General features: G+C 59.5%; 1 protein-coding gene and 1 non-coding gene across 3 annotated transcripts; both read left to right on the forward strand.

The window, feature by feature from the left end:
• The first annotated feature begins 72 nt into the window (after nucleotides 1–72).
• On the forward strand, nucleotides 73–179 carry LOC118150424 (U6 spliceosomal RNA). Its single transcript, XR_004738520.1, has one exon. It is a non-coding gene; the product is annotated as a U6 spliceosomal RNA (small nuclear RNA).
• Nucleotides 180–3789: 3610 nt separating this feature from the next.
• Nucleotides 3790–14822, forward strand: CNN2 (calponin 2). 2 transcript variants are annotated; one of them, XM_078361314.1, is made up of 8 exons: nucleotides 3790–3887; nucleotides 8032–8109; nucleotides 9049–9170; nucleotides 10086–10152; nucleotides 10258–10395; nucleotides 12059–12175; nucleotides 12332–12478; nucleotides 13165–14822. In XM_078361314.1, the coding sequence occupies exons 2-8, from the start codon at nucleotides 8050–8052 to the stop codon at nucleotides 13438–13440; spliced, it is 927 nt and encodes a 308-aa protein (XP_078217440.1). In that variant the 5' UTR covers nucleotides 3790–3887; nucleotides 8032–8049; the 3' UTR covers nucleotides 13441–14822. The 2 variants fall into 2 exon arrangements, with proteins under 2 accessions (XP_078217440.1, XP_035141750.3); XM_035285859.3 differs by lacking the exon at nucleotides 8032–8109.
• Nucleotides 14823–15648: the final 826 nt, after the last annotated feature.

A 15648-nucleotide genomic window follows, 5' to 3' on the forward strand; every position in this document is an offset into this window, starting at 1 on the left:
CCGCAAATTCACCTAAGTGAAAGGTGCCGTAGTTATTGGGCTTTAAATACCTGTTTCGCGCACAGGAAAACCGTGCTCGCTTCGGCAGCACATATACTAAAATTGGAACGATACAGAGAAGATTAGCATGGCCCCTGCGCAAGGATGACACGCAAATTCGTGAAGCGTTCCATATTTTTGCTTCCCTTCCGCGAGCCCGCAATGACGTCACAGGGCCCCTCCCTTCCGCCATCCTGCAATGACGTCACTGGTGCGGTGACGCCATCGCCTTCCCCTTTTCGTTTCCTGTTGCACCACTAAGGTCGGCGACTGGAGGACAATCTGGCCGTCCCCACTTAGTTGTGGCGCCCCGCCACCTGCCCCTGTGGCCCTCGAGCTACCGTAAATAAGTAAGTAAACGCTCCGCAGGAGCACATATTGAGCGCCTGCTGCATACACAGGAGAACACTATGGTTTTGATTTTATGTTTTTTTAATTTAATTTAATTTTTTTTTTTTTTTGAGACGGGAGTTTCGCTCTTGTCACCCAGGCTGGAGCGCAATGGCGCGATCTCGGCTCACCGCAACCTCCGCCTCCTGGGTTCAGGCAATTCTCCTGCCTCAGCCTCCCGAGTAGCTGGGATTACAGGCACGCGCCACCATGCCCAGCTAATTTTTTGTATTTTTAGTAGAGACGGGGTTTCACCACGTTGACCAGGATGGTCTCGCTCTCTTGACCTCGTGATCCACCCGCCTCGGCCTCCCAGAGTGCTGGGATTACAGGCTTGAGCCACCGCGCCCGGCCTGCACTATGGTTTTGAAACCATCTTTGTGAAATGATGACCGAGACAGTGAGAGGGATCTATTTTAATCCACTCCGTCTGCCTTATAACCTCCAGGATGCCCTTGTGCATTCCCGGGCGTAGGCTGAACTCCTGGGAGAAACTCGGTTTACGGTTGATAATTTAAAACAAAAATGGGCGGGGCGCCGTGGCTCAAGCCTGTAATCTCAGCACTTTGGGAGGCTGAGGCAGGCACATTGCTTGAGCCCAAGGGTTCAGACCACAGGCAACATGGCTCTACAAAAAAAAAACAAGAACAAAAATCAGGGCTGAGCCCAGTGGCTCACTCCTGTAATCCCAATACTTTGGGAGGCCGAGGCGGGAAAATCACAAGAAGGAGGTCTGCTTTGGGAAGGGCTGTTAACATCTTTTTTGTGTGTCGGGGGGACAGAGTCTCGCTCTATTCCCCCCAGGCTGGAGGGCAGTGTTGCCATCTGGGCTCACCGCAACCTCCGCCTCCCTGGTTCAAGCGATTCTCCTGCCTCAGCCTCCCGAGTAGCTGGGACTACAGGTGGGCACCACCACGCAGGGCAATTTTTTTGTATTTTTTAGTAGAGATGGGGTTTCACCATGTTGGCCAGGCTGGCTTTGAACTCTTGACCTCATAGTGATTCACCCACCTCAGCCTCTCCTAGTGCTGATATTGCAGGCATGAGCCACGTAGCCCAACCCATCTTTGTTTTAAATTATCAATTATAAACCGGGCACTGTGGCTCATGCCTATAATCCCAGCACTTTGGGAGTTCACCACAGGTCGGGAGTTCGAGACCAGCCTGACCGACGTGGAGAAACCCCGTCTCTACTAAAAATACGGAAATCAGCCAGGTATGGTGGCTCATGCCTGTCATCCCAACTGCTATGGAGGCTGGGGTAGGAGAATTGCTTAAACCCAGGAGTCGGAGGTTGCAGTGAGCCGAGATTACAACACTGCACTCCAGCCTGGGCAACAAGAGCAAAACTGCGTCTCAAAAAAAAAAAAAAAAAAAAATTATCAACTGTAAACTGAGTTTCTTCCAAAGTTAGTTCAGCCTACACCCAGGAATGAACAAGGACCAAGCGTACCAAATAAATAGATTTTTTGTTTTGAGATGGAATCTCACTCTGTCGCCCAGGCTGGAGTGCAGTGGCGCTATCCGGGCTCACCGCAACCTCCGCCTCCTGGGTTTAAGCGATTCTCCTGCCTCAGCCTCCCGAGTAGCTGGGATTACAGGTGTGCACCACCACGCCTTGTTAATTTTTTTTTTGTATTTTTAGTAGAGACGGGGTTTTTCCATGTTGGCCATGTTGGCCTCGAACTCACAACCTTAGGTGATCCGCCTGCCTCGGAGTCCCAACGTGCTGGGATGACAGGCTTGAGCCACCTCGCCTGGCAAAAAAAAAAAAATGTTTTTAAAAATCAGCTGAGTTGGCCGGGCGCGGTGGCTCAAGCCTGTCATCCCAGCACTTTGGGAGGCCGAGGCGGGCGGATCACGAGGTCAGGAGATCGAGACCATCCCGGTCAACATGGTGAAATCCCGTGATGGAATCATTTTCATCTTTTGATTTTTTTTTTTTAAACTACTTAAAAATGTAAGAGCCATTCGCAGCTCACCGGCCACACAGAAAGAGGCTGCAGCCAGCTTTGGCCCACAGGTCACAAACACGGCTGTGCAGCACAAATAGCAAACATAACTTTTTCTTTTTTTAGATGGAGTTTCGGTCTTGTCGCCCAGGCTGGAGTGCAACGGCGCGACCTCGGCTCACCGCAACCTCCGCCTCCTGGGTTCAAGTGATTCTCCAGCCTCAGCCTCCCGAGTAGCTGGGATTACAGGCACCCGCCACCGTGCCTGGTTAATTTTTTTATTTTTAGTAGAGACGGGGTTGCACCATGTAGGCCAGGCTGGTCTCGAAGTCTTGACCTCGTGATCCACCAGCCTCAGCCTCCCAAAGTGCTGGGATGACAGGCGTGAGCTACGATACCCAATTATTATTATTATTATTATTATTTTTTGAGATGGAGTTTCACTCTTGTCGCTCAGGCTGGAGTGCAATGGTGCAATCTCGGTTCACTGCAACGTCTGCCTCCCGGGTTCAAGTGATTCTCCTGCGTCAGACCCCAAGTACCTGGAATTACAGGTGCCCGCCACCACACCCAGCAGCTAATTTTTTTTTTTTTTTGAGACGGAGTTTCGCTCTTGTCACCCAGGCTGGAGTGCAATGGCGCGATCTCGGCTCACCGCAACCTCCGCCTCCTGGGTTCAGGCAATTCTCCTGCCTCAGCCTCCCGAGTAGCTGGGATTACAGGCACGCGCCACCGTGCCCAGCTAATTTTTTGTATTTTTAGTAGAGACGGGGTTTCACCATGTTGACCGGGATGGTCTCGATCTCTTGACCTCGTGATCCACCCGCCTCGGCCTCCCAGAGTGCTGGGATGACAGGCGTGAGCCACCGCGCCCGGCTGGGAATCCCATTCGCCTTTGGACTGACAAACTCCTACGCATCCATCAAAGCCCCTGCCCCAATGGCCCCTTCTCTGAGGAACCTGCCCTGGTTCTACTCCACCGCGCAGCTATTGGAGTTCTCTGGGAGGGGGTTAGACGCCTCTGAGGGGCAGAGAGGGGGGCCCTCTGTCCTGCCCCAAAGGGATTAAGGTCCCAGCCAGGCCTTCTCCCTTCCTCCCCCCCACCCCGTCTGGCAGAAGAGGAGACTGAGGCGGGGGAGCCGGCAGGAGCGCCACGTCCGGGCGGTCCAGAGCCTCCGCCCCTCCCTGCCTCAGTTTCCCTTCGCTTCAAAGGGAGCGAGGCCCCCCTCCCCCCCCCCCGGCCTCCGGGCGGTGGTTCGGGGCGAGCCGAGGGGGCTCAGGAAGTCCGCGGCCGCAGGAATTCGGCGCCTCCAGACCTTATAAGGACATTTGCGCCCCGGGCCAATCAGCGGCGGGGGCGGGGCGCGCGGAGCCACGAGGGTCCCACCCCGCGCGCCCCGCGCTCCGTCCCGTCCCGTCCCGTCCGGCCCCGTCCCGCCAGCCATGAGCTCCACGCAGTTCAACAAGGGCCCCTCGTACGGGCTGTCGGCCGAGGTCAAGAACCGGGTGAGTGCGGGGCGCGCCCCCCGTCCCCGCCGCGCGCTCGGACCCTGGCAGGACACCCCCAGGACCCCCAGGACCCCCCCAGGACACCCAGGACACCCCCAGGACCCCCAGGACACACCCAGGACACCCCCAGGACCCCCCCAGGACCCCCCAGGACCCCCAGGACACCCCCAGGACCCCCAGGACACACCCAGGACACCCCCAGGACCCCCCCAGGACCCCCCAGGACCCCCAGGACACCCCCAGGACCCCCAGGACACACCCAGGACCCCCAGGACACCCAGGACACCCCCAGGACCCCCAGGACCCCCAGGACACCCCGAGGACCCCCCCCAGGACCCCCAGGACACCCCCAGGACCCCCAGGACACCCCCAGGACACCCCCAGGACCCCCAGCACCTCGCGGGCGGGGAGCTCGGAGACCCGGGGCGCAGTGGCCCTCGATCTCCCTGACGCCTGGGGTGTGTGTGTGGGGGGGAGGGTCTGCGGGCGCCCCCTGAGGCTCCCGCGAATCTGGGGGAGCAGCGAGGTCTGAGATCCGGGAGAAGAGCGACCCATTCATCTCCCCAGCATCTCGGGGTCCCCTAGCCACGGCCCCAGGACCCCCACATGTGAAGCCCCCGGGCCCCTCTCGACCTTCGAGGAGGTCCGTTCAAGGTCCGAAAACGCTCTAGGGGTCTGGGGGGACCCCAGCAACTCCCTCATCTCCTGGCCACACTTCTGCTTTTGGGGCCTCGGGGCTTTGGGAGGGGAAGGGGCGGGGCTGAGTGGTTTTTGAGCAGTGTTGACCCCCCCCCCCAGGAACTTCCTGACTTCTGGGACACCTTGAGGGCGTCCTGCGGGCAGGGGTGCTAGTTCCTTTCCACGTTCTTTGTCCCCATCTGACAAACGTGGGGTTTTGCAGCCTGGAAACAAGAGCTGGGGTCTAGGGGGGCGCGGTGGCTGCACTTTGGGAGGCGGAGCTGGGTGGTTGGATTGAGCCCAAGGGGTTCGAGACCGGTCTGGGCAACATGGGGAAACCCCGTCTCTATAATTAAAAAGAAAAAAACTAGGGTTAGGGGGAGACACTTTTTAAGAAGGCTCTTGTGGTTCTGGCTCAGAGAGGGGCAGACACTTGTGTGGGGTCACACAGCAGGGTACTGGACAGGGTTCCTAGGGAAAGTGGGGGGCGGGAGCTGCGATCCCAGTTCCAGGGAGAGGACCGGGACCTGACACTCCAGGACCTTCCAGCTGGAGGGGAGGTGTCGTCCCCACCCACCCCCTCCTCTGACACCCACCGGGCACCTGGAAGGTGTCCTTACAGCTGGTTTCTGCAGGGGAACCTGCCTCTGCACTCCGAGGGCACCGGCCGTGCCAGCCGCGACAGCCACCTGCCCCTCCGGCACCTGAGAACCTGCAGGCTGGAGGGAGAATTCCTGCTTCCCCCCCCATGAGCTCTTCCCAGCCTTCAGACAAGCTCTTGGCCAAAAAGGGAGACTTAGGCTTGGGCAGTGACTCCCCTTCTAGGGGACATCTGCACCCTGAGAGCCCCACCCCCCCGTGCAGTGGGGTGGGCACCCTGCCGCACCCGCCACACAGCCGGCTAAGGGTGCAAGAGACGGCGTTCCAGCTGCCCAGGGCCACACGGCCCACAAGGGGCAGGGCCAAGATGGGAACCCAGTGCCTGCTGGGCCCGAGGAAGTGGGAGAGGGCACAGGAGGGTGGGGCGGCTTCCGCAGTCGGGGTGGAGTGGTGGCAGGTTGATACCTGCCCTGGCGGGGTTGAGGGCAGAGGCTGGCGGGGCGGCCCAGCAGGCTCCCCTCGAAACCCTCAGTCTGCCTGTCTGGAGGGTGGGTGAGGCATGGGCCAGTTTGCCAGGGTCACGGAAGGGTGGCATCCCAGTTAGAAACCAGCTTCCCCTGGCTTCCAGCCACAGCCATCTGCTTTACCCGCTGCTAAAAACAGCCAGAGACCTGTCTTCCCCAATGCCCTGTGCCTCAGTTTACTCCTGGCTGGACAGCAAGGAGGCAGCTGGGATCTGCCGTGTCCTCGGCCTCGCATTCCGGCTGGGGGGGGGTCTAGACCCGCTGGGAACAGCTGGTTCAGATTTAGCCAGGGAGGCAGCAGTTTGTGGTCACCAGGAATGTGCTGGAAGGCGGCGGCCAGGCAGCAGGGGAGGACGGCGGCCGCGGGGGGCGGGGCGGGGCAGGCCCCTCTGCCAGGGACCCCTGCCCCCCCCCCCGAGCTGGAAGGGACGAGGGGCAGCTGGGCAAGGCAGGGCTGTGTACCCAACAGCTGCGGGTTCTCCTCAGGATCAAAGCTGCCGGCGGGGCGGGGCTGCTCCCGAGCGTGGGAATCCAAGCTGGGTGGGCTGTGAGCTGGGGAGCCTCCTGCCTTTGCCTCTTCGGGGCCACAAGCTGTCTCCAGGCAGGTCCCAGGTCAGGGGGACCCCACCCAAATGATCCCAGGCAGGTCCCAGGTCGGGGGGACCCTACCCAAATGATCCCAGGCAGGTCCCAGGTCGGGGGGACCCTACCCAAATGATCGCAGGCAGAGATGGGGGGACCCACCCAAATGATCCTAGGCAGGTCCCAGGTTGGGGGGACCCTACCCAAATGATCGCAGGCAGGTCCCAGGTTGGGGGGACCCTACCCAAATGATCCCAGGCAGGTCCCAGGTCGGGGGGACCCTACCCAAATGATCCCAGGCAGGTCCCAGGTTGGGGGGACCCCACCCAAATGATCGCAGGCAGGTCCCAGGTTGGGGGGACCCCACCCAAATGATCCCAGGCAGGTCCCAGGTCGGGGGGACCCACCCAAATGATCCCAGGCAGGTCCCAGGTCGGGGGGACCCTACCCAAATGATCCCAGGCAGGTCCCAGGTCGGGGGGACCCTACCCAAATGATCCCAGGCAGGTCCCAGGTCGGGGGGACCCCACCCAAATGATCGCAGGCAGGTCCCAGGTTGGGGGGACCCCACCCAAATGATCCCAGGCAGGTCCCAGGTCGGGGGGACCCACCCAAATGATCCCAGGCAGGTCCCAGGTCGGGGGGACCCTACCCAAATGATCCCAGGCAGGTCCCAGGTCGGGGGGACCCCACCCAAATGATCCCAGGCAGGTCCCAGGTCGGGGGGACCCTACCCAAATGATCCCAGGCAGGTCCCAGGTCGGGGGGACCCCACCCAAATGATCCCAGGCAGGTCCCAGGTCGGGGGGACCCCACCCAAATGATCCCAGGCAGGTCCCAGGTCGGGGGGACCCTACACAAATGATCGCAGGCAGAGATGGGGGGACCCACCCAAATGATCCCAGGCAGGTCCCAGGTCGGGGGGACCCCACCCAAATGATCCCAGGCAGGTCCCAGGTCGGGGGGACCCTACCCAAATGATCCCAGGCAGGTCCCAGGTCGGGGGGACCCCACCCAAATGATCCCAGGCAGGTCCCAGGTCGGGGGGACCCCACCCAAATGATCCCAGGCAGGTCCCAGGTCGGGGGGACCCCACCCAAATGATCCCAGGCAGGTCCCAGGTCGGGGGGACCCTACACAAATGATCGCAGGCAGAGATGGGGGGACCCACCCAAATGATCGCAGGCAGAGATGGGGGGACCCACCCAAATGATCGCAGGCAGAGATGAGGAAGCCAAAGCTGGGGGGGAGAGAACTGTCCCCGGAACCTGGGGAGTTGGGCGCAGAGCAAGGAGAGGAATTTGATTTTCTTTCTTTTCCTGTCTCCCTCCCTCTTTCTTTCTCCCTTTTTCTTTTCTTTCTTTCCTTCTCTTTTTTTTCTCATTTTTCTTTCCTCTTTCTCTCTCCATTTCTCCCCTTCCTTCCTTCTTTTGTCCCTCCCTCCCTCCTTCCTCCCTCCCTCCCTCCTTCCTCCCTCCCTCCCTCCTTCCTCCCTCCCTCCTTCCTCCCTCCCTCCCTCCTCCCTCCCTTCCTCCTTCCTCCCTCCCTCCCTCCCTCCCTCCTCCTTCCTTCCTTCCTTCCTTTCTCTTTCTTTTCTTTTCTTTCTCATTCTGTTCCAGGCTGCAGTGAATTGGCCTGATCTCGGCTCACCGCAACCTCCGCCTCCCGGGTTCAGGCGATTCTCCTGCCTCAGCCTCCCGAGTAGCTGGGATCACAGGCACGCGCCACCAAGCCCAGCTAACTTTTTGTATTTTTAGTAGAGACGGGGTTTCACCATGTTGACCAGGCCGGTCTCAAACTCCTGGCCTCGGCCTCCCACGGCGCCGGGATCACAGGTGCGAGCTCGGCTGGAATGGCCAGGTGCAGGACGGTGGCAAGGAGTCGGGTGTGTGAGCAGAGACTGTCACTCCCTACAGCAGCTCCTTCTGGGGGTGTTTAAAGCAGGATCAGCCCACATTGGTGGCTCACGCCTGTCCTCCCGGCACTTTGGGAGACTGAGGCGGGTGGATCACTTGAGGTCAGGAGTTCGAGACCAGCTTGAACAACATGGCGAAACCTCATCTCTACTGAAAATACAAAAGTTAGCCGGGTGTGGTGGCTCACGCCTGTCATCCCAGCACTTTGGGAGGCCGAGGCGGGTGGATCACGAGGTCAGGAGATCGAGACCCTCCTGGTCAACATGGCGAAACCCCGTCTCTACTAAAAATACAAAAAATTAGCTGGGCATGGTGGCGCGTGCCTGTAATCCCAGCTACTCGGGAGGCTGAGGCAGGAGAATTGCCTGAACCCAGGAGGCGGAGGTCGCGGTGAGCCGAGATCGCGCCATTGCACTCCCGCCTGGGCGACAGAGCCAGAGACTCGGCCTGAAATATATATAAGGAGGTGGGGGCCCAGCACTGCAATGCACTGAATGCTGGGACATGGTGTTTGCCGTGGCACATGTCAGGTGTGAGCATCAGAGACGTGAGAAGGCCGGGCTCGGGGGAGACCCTGCCAGGTTTGCCCATTAGAGCTGATGTTTATCAGTGAGTTATGAGCCCGTCCTTGGCTTGCTGGGGTGGGGTGGGGTTTCTCTGTGCCCGGCTGCAGGGGCTGGGGTGCGCCTAGTGACGGGAACGGAGAAGCATCTTGGTGGGTGTGCGGACGGGCACCTCCAGGCCCCTCTGTCTCCTGTTGCCCTGGAGTCCCCGGCCCCACCCTGTCTAGAGCTTCCGAGGGGCATGTGTCGGGTGTGCCCTGACCCCAGCTCAGTCTCATGCCCTTTGCTCCACCAGCTCCTGTCCAAGTATGACCCGCAGAAGGAGGCAGAGCTCCGAAGCTGGATCGAGGGACTCACCGGGCTCTCCGTCGGCCCCGACTTCCAGAAGGGCCTGAAGGACGGGATTATCTTATGCACGTGAGTTCACGCAGGGCACGAGCTGTCTCACAGTTAACAAATCTTGGGTTTTCTCACTTTTTTTTTTTTATTAAGAAATTTTTGGCCGGGCGCGGTGGCTCAAGCCTGTAATCCCAGCACTTTGGGAGGCCGAGGCGGGTGGATCACGAGGTCAAGAGATCGAGACCATCCTGGTCAACGTGGTGAAACCCCGTCTCTACTAAAAATACAAAAAATTAGCTGGGCACAGTAGTGCGTGCCTGTAGTCCCAGCTACTCGGGAGGCTGAGGCAGGAGAATTGCCTGAACCCGGGAGGCGGAGGCTGCGGTGAGCCGAGATCGCGCCATTGCACTCCAGCCTGGGCAACAAGAGCAAAACTCCGTCTCAAAAAAAAAAAAAAAAAAAAAAGAAATTTTTGTGGGGGGCGGGCACAGTGGCTCATGCTTGTAATGCTAACACTTTGGGAGGCTGAGGTGGGTGGATCACCTGAGGTCAGGAGTTCAAGGCCAGCCTGGGCATCATGGTGAAACCCCATCTTTAAAATAAAAATAAGCCGGGCGCGGTGGCTCAAGCCTATAATCCCAGCACTTTGGGAGGCCGAGGCGGGTGGATCACGAGGTCAAGAGATCGAGAGCATCCTGGTCAACGTGGTGAAACCCCGTCTCTACTAAAAATACAAAAAATTAGCTGGGCACGGTGGCGTGTGCCTGTAATCCCAGCTACTCGGGAGGCTGAGGCAGGAGAATCGCCTGAACCCGGGAGGCGGAGGCTGTGGTGAGCCGAGATCGCGCCATTGCACTCCAGCCTGGGTAACAGAGCGAGGCTCCATCTCAAAAATAAATAAATAGGAATTTTGGACATCAGCCTCCGGGTCTCCAGGGCTCCTCCCTGCTCACTGAGGCTTCCGTTCCCCCCACCCCATCCCGTGCCCTCCAGACTCATGAACAAGCTCCAGCCGGGCTCAGTCCCCAAGATCAACCGCTCCATGCAGAACTGGCATCAGGTGAGGGGCTGGCGGGGGGAAGAGTAGGAATGGGGCTGGGGGGGGCCCATCTGACAGGTGGGGAAACTGAGGCCCGCTCACCGTCTCTCTCCTGCCTCCTCTCAGCTAGAAAACCTCTCCAACTTCATCAAGGCCATGGTCAGCTACGGCATCAACGCCGTGGACCTGTTCGAGGCCAATGACCTGTTTGAGAGCGGGAACATGACGCAGGTGCAGATGTCTCTGCTCGCCCTGGCGGGAAAGGTGAGGCCCAGAGAGGGGCAGCCGCCGGCCCAGAGTCACACAGCGAGGCGGACGTAGCTGTTGCATTCACTAGTTTGCAAATTTCTGTTTGTTTCTTGCTTGGCTATTTTTTTGTTTGTTTTTGAGACGAGTCTCACCGCGTCGCCAGGCTGGAGCGCAGTGGCGCGATCTCGGCTCACCGCGACCTCCGCCTCCCGGGTTCAAGCGATTCTCCTGCCTCAGCCTCCGAGTAGCCGGGATTACTGGGATGTGCCACCACGCACAGCTAATTTTGGTATTTTTAGCAGAGACGGGGTTTCACCATGTTGGCCAGGACGGTCTCCATCTCCTGCCTCAGCCTCCCAAAGTGCTGGGATCACGAGCGTGAGCCACCGAGCCCGGCCGTCCGTTTTTGAGACAGAGTCTCTCTCTGTAGTCCAGGCCTGAGTGCAGTGGCACAATCTCGGCTCACTGCAACTTCCACCTCCCAGGTTCAAGTGATTCTCCCACCCCCCGCCTCAGCCTCCCAACTGGCGGGGACTACAGGCACCTGCCCACCACACCTGGCTAATTTTATTTATTTTTGGTAGAGACCGGGTTTCACCCTGCTGGCCATGCTGGTCTTGAACTCCTGACCTCAGGCGATCCACCCACCTCAGCCTCCCTAAGGGCTGGGATTGCAGGCGTGACCCACCACGGCCGACCTTGTTTGCAGATATTTCTGAGTGCCTGCGAGGTGCCGGGCACTTCAGGTTCCTTGGTGACCAGGAAAGACTCGGTCTACCCCTTTATGGAGTTCAGTCTGATGGGGGAGGCATGCAGAAGGAGCACAGCACTTTGTTATGCGTTAGATGTAACCTGTGGCCGGGCGCAGTGGCTCGTGCCTGTAATCCCAGCACTTTGGGAGGCCAAGGTGGGAGGATCATTTGATACCAGGAGTTCGAGACCAGCCTGGCCAACATGGTGAAACCCCATCTCTAGTAAAAATACAAAAATTAGCTGGGCGTGGTGGTGCACGCCTGTAATTCCAGCTACTCGGGAGGCTGAGCACAGGAGGGGGAGGTTACGGTGAGCTGTGATGGCACCACTGCCCTCCAGCCTGGGCAACAGAGCAAGACTCTCAAAAAATAATAAAGAAAATAATAAATAAGGTCTAAATTGGGAGAAATGCCTTGAAGGGGAAGAAAGAATTAGACCATGCCAGGCGCGGCGGCTCACGCCTGTCATCCCAGCACTTTGGGAGGCCGAGGAGGGCGGATCACCTGAGGCCAAGAGATCGAGACCATCCTGGTCAACATGGTGAAACCCCGTCTCTACTAAAAATACAAAACATTAGCTGGGCATGGTGGCGCGTGCCTGTAATCCCAGCTACTCGGGAGGCTGAGGCAGGAGAATTGCCTGAACCCAGGAGGCGGAGGTTGCGGTGAGCCGAGATCGCGCCATTGCACTCCAGCCTGGGTGACAAGAGCGAAACTCCGTCTCAAAAAAAAAAAAAAAAAAACAGCTCCGTGATGGGTGTGTGGAGTGTGTGGAGCCCCAGACACCTGAGCGAAGTCCCTGCCGGGGCTCTGGGCAGCAGGACGAGGGGACAGGCTGGGTCTGGTCTCTGTGCCATCCCCAAGGCCTGGATGAAGGGGCCCTGGCTGCCCTCTCCTGGTATTCCTGGCCCCTTTCCCTCACCCAGGCCAAGACCAAGGGGCTGCAGAGCGGGGTGGACATCGGCGTCAAGTACTCGGAGAAGCAGGAGCGGAACTTCGACGACGCCACCATGAAGGCCGGCCAGTGCGTCATCGGGCTGCAGGTGGGTGACGGCTCCCCCAGCCCCAGGGACCAACCCCAGGGACCAACGGCAGGGACCATGGCATCAGCAGCGTGGAACCCTGCGGCCCTTCCAGTTTGGGGAGGGACTGGAAGCCTGGGGGGCACAGTGTGACCTCTCCCACGAACTTCCCCGCAGATGGGCACCAACAAATGTGCCAGCCAGTCGGGCATGACCGCATATGGCACGAGGAGGCATCTCTACGACCCCAAGAACCATATCCTGCCCCCCATGGACCACTCGACCATCAGCCTCCAGATGGGCACCAACAAGTGTGCCAGCCAGGTGGGGCTCCCCGAGGCCCCAGACCCCCTCCTGCCCCCCAAGACCGCCTCTGGCTTCCCTCCTGGCTCCCGGTCTCCACCTTGCATTTCGGTCCCTGCCACGATTTCCACCTGGCTGTGGGTCCCTGGGGAAGTTGCTACCCCACCCTGCCTTATTGTCCCTTAAGGATTGCTCAAAGGTACACCCAGTTCTAGTTTTTATTATAAATACGTATTTATTTTGAGACAGGATCTCACTCTGTAGCCCTGGCTTGAGTGCAGTGGCGCGATCTCGGCTCACTGTCACCTCTGCCTCTGGGCTCAAGTGATCCTCCCACCTCAGCCTTCCAAGTAGCCGGGACTACAGGCACGCGCCACCACGCCCAGCTAATTTTTGTATTTTTAGTAGAGAAGGGGTTTCACCACGTCGACCAGGATGGTCTCGATCTCTTGACCTCGTGATCCACCCGCCTCGGCCTCCCAAAGTACTGGGATTACAGGTGTGAGCCACCGCGCCCGGCCTCGTTTTTGTATTTCTAGTAGAGATGGGGTTTCACCATGTTGGCCAGGCTGGTCTCGAACTCCTGACCTGAGGTGATCCGCCCATCTCGGCCTCCCAAAGTGCTGGGATCACAGGCTCCCGGCGAAAGTCCCCGCTTCTCTCCGCCATGACGTGCTCCACCTCTCCTCCCTGTCCTCCCTCTCCAGGTGGGCATGACGGCTCCCGGGACGCGGCGGCATATCTATGACACCAAACTGGGAACCGACAAGTGTGATAACTCCTCCATGTCCCTGCAGATGGGCTACACCCAGGGCGCCAACCAGAGCGGCCAGGTCTTCGGCCTGGGCCGGCAGATATACGACCCCAAGTACTGCCCACAGGGCACAGTGGCCGACGGGGCTCCCTCCGATGCTGGCGACTGCCCGGGCCCGGAGGAGGTCCCTGAATATCCCCCTTACCACCAGGAGGAGGCGGGCTACTGAGGCTCCCAGCACGCTCTCTCCCCACGTCGTCTCCCCATCTCCCCGTCTGGGTTTTTCTGTTTTCACCATTTTTTTTTTTTTTTTTTTGAGACGGAGTTTCTCTCTTGTTACCCAGGCTGGAGTGCAATGGCGCGATCTCGGCTCACCGCAACCTCCACCTCCTGGGTTCAAGCGATTCTCCTGCCTCAGCCTCCCGAGTAGCTGGGATTACAGGTGCACACTCCGTGCCCAGCTAGTTTTTTGTATTTTTAGTAGAGATGGGGTTTCACCATGTTGACCAGGATGGTCTCGATCTCCTGACCTCGTGATCCACCCGCCTCGGCCTCCCAAAGCGCTGGGATTACAGGATTGAGCCACCGCGCCCGGCCCTGTGTTTTCATCTTTTTTTATTAACCTGTTCAGTGCTGCCATGCAGCTGAGGGTCTGTGAGTGGTTGCTGGGATCAGGCAGCAGGGCTTTCTCCCCCTTGGTCCTTCCCAGGACTGAGCCACCGGGCTGGGAGGGGAAGGGGTCAAGGCTGTATCCTGATACCTGTAGGGTCAGGGTCCCTGCTGGCACGTCCAGGCTGTGGGCCGAGCCGTGCTGGGGAGAAGAGGCCTGGGCTTGGAGGGAACCGATCCCCGAAGATTTCCGGTTGCCTCGTCTCTTCTCACTTTCGTCACCCGATCAGTTTGTGGTTTCTGTACCCGCAAAAGTTTCAGGAAGTAGTAACAAAAGAAAAATACTCCCCTTCCCCCCCCCACCACCGCGGCCAAGGAATGGGGCAGGGACAGTGGGGAGGGTGCCGGGCAATGAGTCCCCTGGAAAGGGAGCCTGGCCATGATGCTGAATGTCTCAGGCTCCCAAGTGGCTGGATGTCCCTCCGACCCTCAGACCTTCCCCGGGGGCCTGGTGGGGAAACTGAGGCCTGCACAAGGAAGCGGAATTCTGAGTTGTCGGGGCCAAGCCTGACCCCGTCTCCACGCTACCCCACCCTCCCCGTGGCCTGTTGCACGGGCTGGAGTGCCGTGGGGCAACCTTCACTCACAGCACCTCGGCCTCCCACGTAGCTGGGACGGCAGGTGCTCCAGCACGCTGGCTACTTTTTGTATTTTTGGTAGAGACAGGGTTTCACCATGGTGCCCAGGCTGGTCTCGAACTCCTGGCCTCAGGTGATCCACCCCCCCCCCACCCCCGCCTCGGCCTCCCCAAGTGCTAGGATTACAGGCGTGAGCCCCTGTGCCTGGCCCCTCAGTAGGTTTTCAGGAGCCCCAGCCCTCCTCCTCCCCCTCTGGACCTGACCGGCTCTACTGCTCCGTCTCCTCACCCCGGGGCCCCTGCTCCGTGAGATAATGTGAAACCCCACTGTGGACCAAATGCAATAAAGCCCGCGTGTAAGAAGAGAAGGTGGCTGAGCGGGTTGGTGGATGGGGGTGTGTTCTGCTGTGATGCTTCTGCGGGGACAGAGGGGAGGATGGGGACTCAAGGGGAAAAGGTCCACCTTACCCTTGGGAGGAGGAACCGAAGCTGAACGCCGCAGGTGAGTCTGGGTGGAATGAATGATTTGAGGGGCCGTGACTTGGGGGAGAGGGAGAGGCTGGGCTTCCCGGCCAGATGGAGAGGAAGCAGTTGCCTCAAAGGCACCCCGATGCGCTCTGGCTGCACCCGACCCTACAGCGCAAGGTGGCCTCAGCCTGGATGTCTCCCCGCTGGCAAACTCCTATTCCATCATCAAAGCCCAATCGGCAATGCCACCTCCTTCCTCCTCAGGAGCCTTCCCCACGCCTCTCCCTCTCCCCAGCGCCTTCAAAGCCGTGGACACTCCCATTTCAGGGACACCGAGCGGGAAACGGGTGTCCCTCAAACTCAGGGTAACCTTTATGACCGGAGACGCTAATGTCAGAATGTTGGGGGCCCCTCCCCCGTCTGCCATCGCCTCGTCCTACTGCGGAAATCCAGGAGCGTTCGTGGAATGAATGAAAGAACGACGACCGCAGTGGAACCCCCACTTTACAGAAGGACAAGCGGAGTCCCAGGGTCGGGGCTAGACTGGAGGGGGCCCGGGGAGAGCGGGGACGGGGGAACCCCCCAACCCCGCGGTGATGCAGCAAGAAGCCGCGCGGTCCCTTTAAGAAACCCGGCTTGGCGAGGAGGCCCTTCTGTGATCCCGCCTCCTCCCTCGGCTCGCGCTGCTCCAGCGGAGCGCGGCCGTGAGTGACGGGCAGACCG

Source organism: Callithrix jacchus, chromosome 22 (assembly GCF_049354715.1).
Source record: "Callithrix jacchus isolate 240 chromosome 22, calJac240_pri, whole genome shotgun sequence".
In the NCBI taxonomy this organism is placed as follows: Eukaryota; Metazoa; Chordata; class Mammalia; order Primates; family Cebidae; genus Callithrix; species Callithrix jacchus.

What these genes read in the sequence shown, in the direction of transcription:
- CNN2 (XM_035285859.3), top strand. Translation starts at nt 3,825, where the DNA reads ATGAGCTCCACGCAGTTCAACAAGGGCCCCTCGTACGGGCTGTCGGCC. An exon ending in CCATGCAGAACTGGCATCAG is followed by an intron (nt 10,153 to 10,257) that starts GTGAGGGGCTGG and finishes GCCTCCTCTCAG; the next exon opens with CTAGAAAACCTCTCCAACTT. An exon ending in CCAACAAGTGTGCCAGCCAG is followed by an intron (nt 12,479 to 13,164) that starts GTGGGGCTCCCC and finishes CTCCCTCTCCAG; the next exon opens with GTGGGCATGACGGCTCCCGG.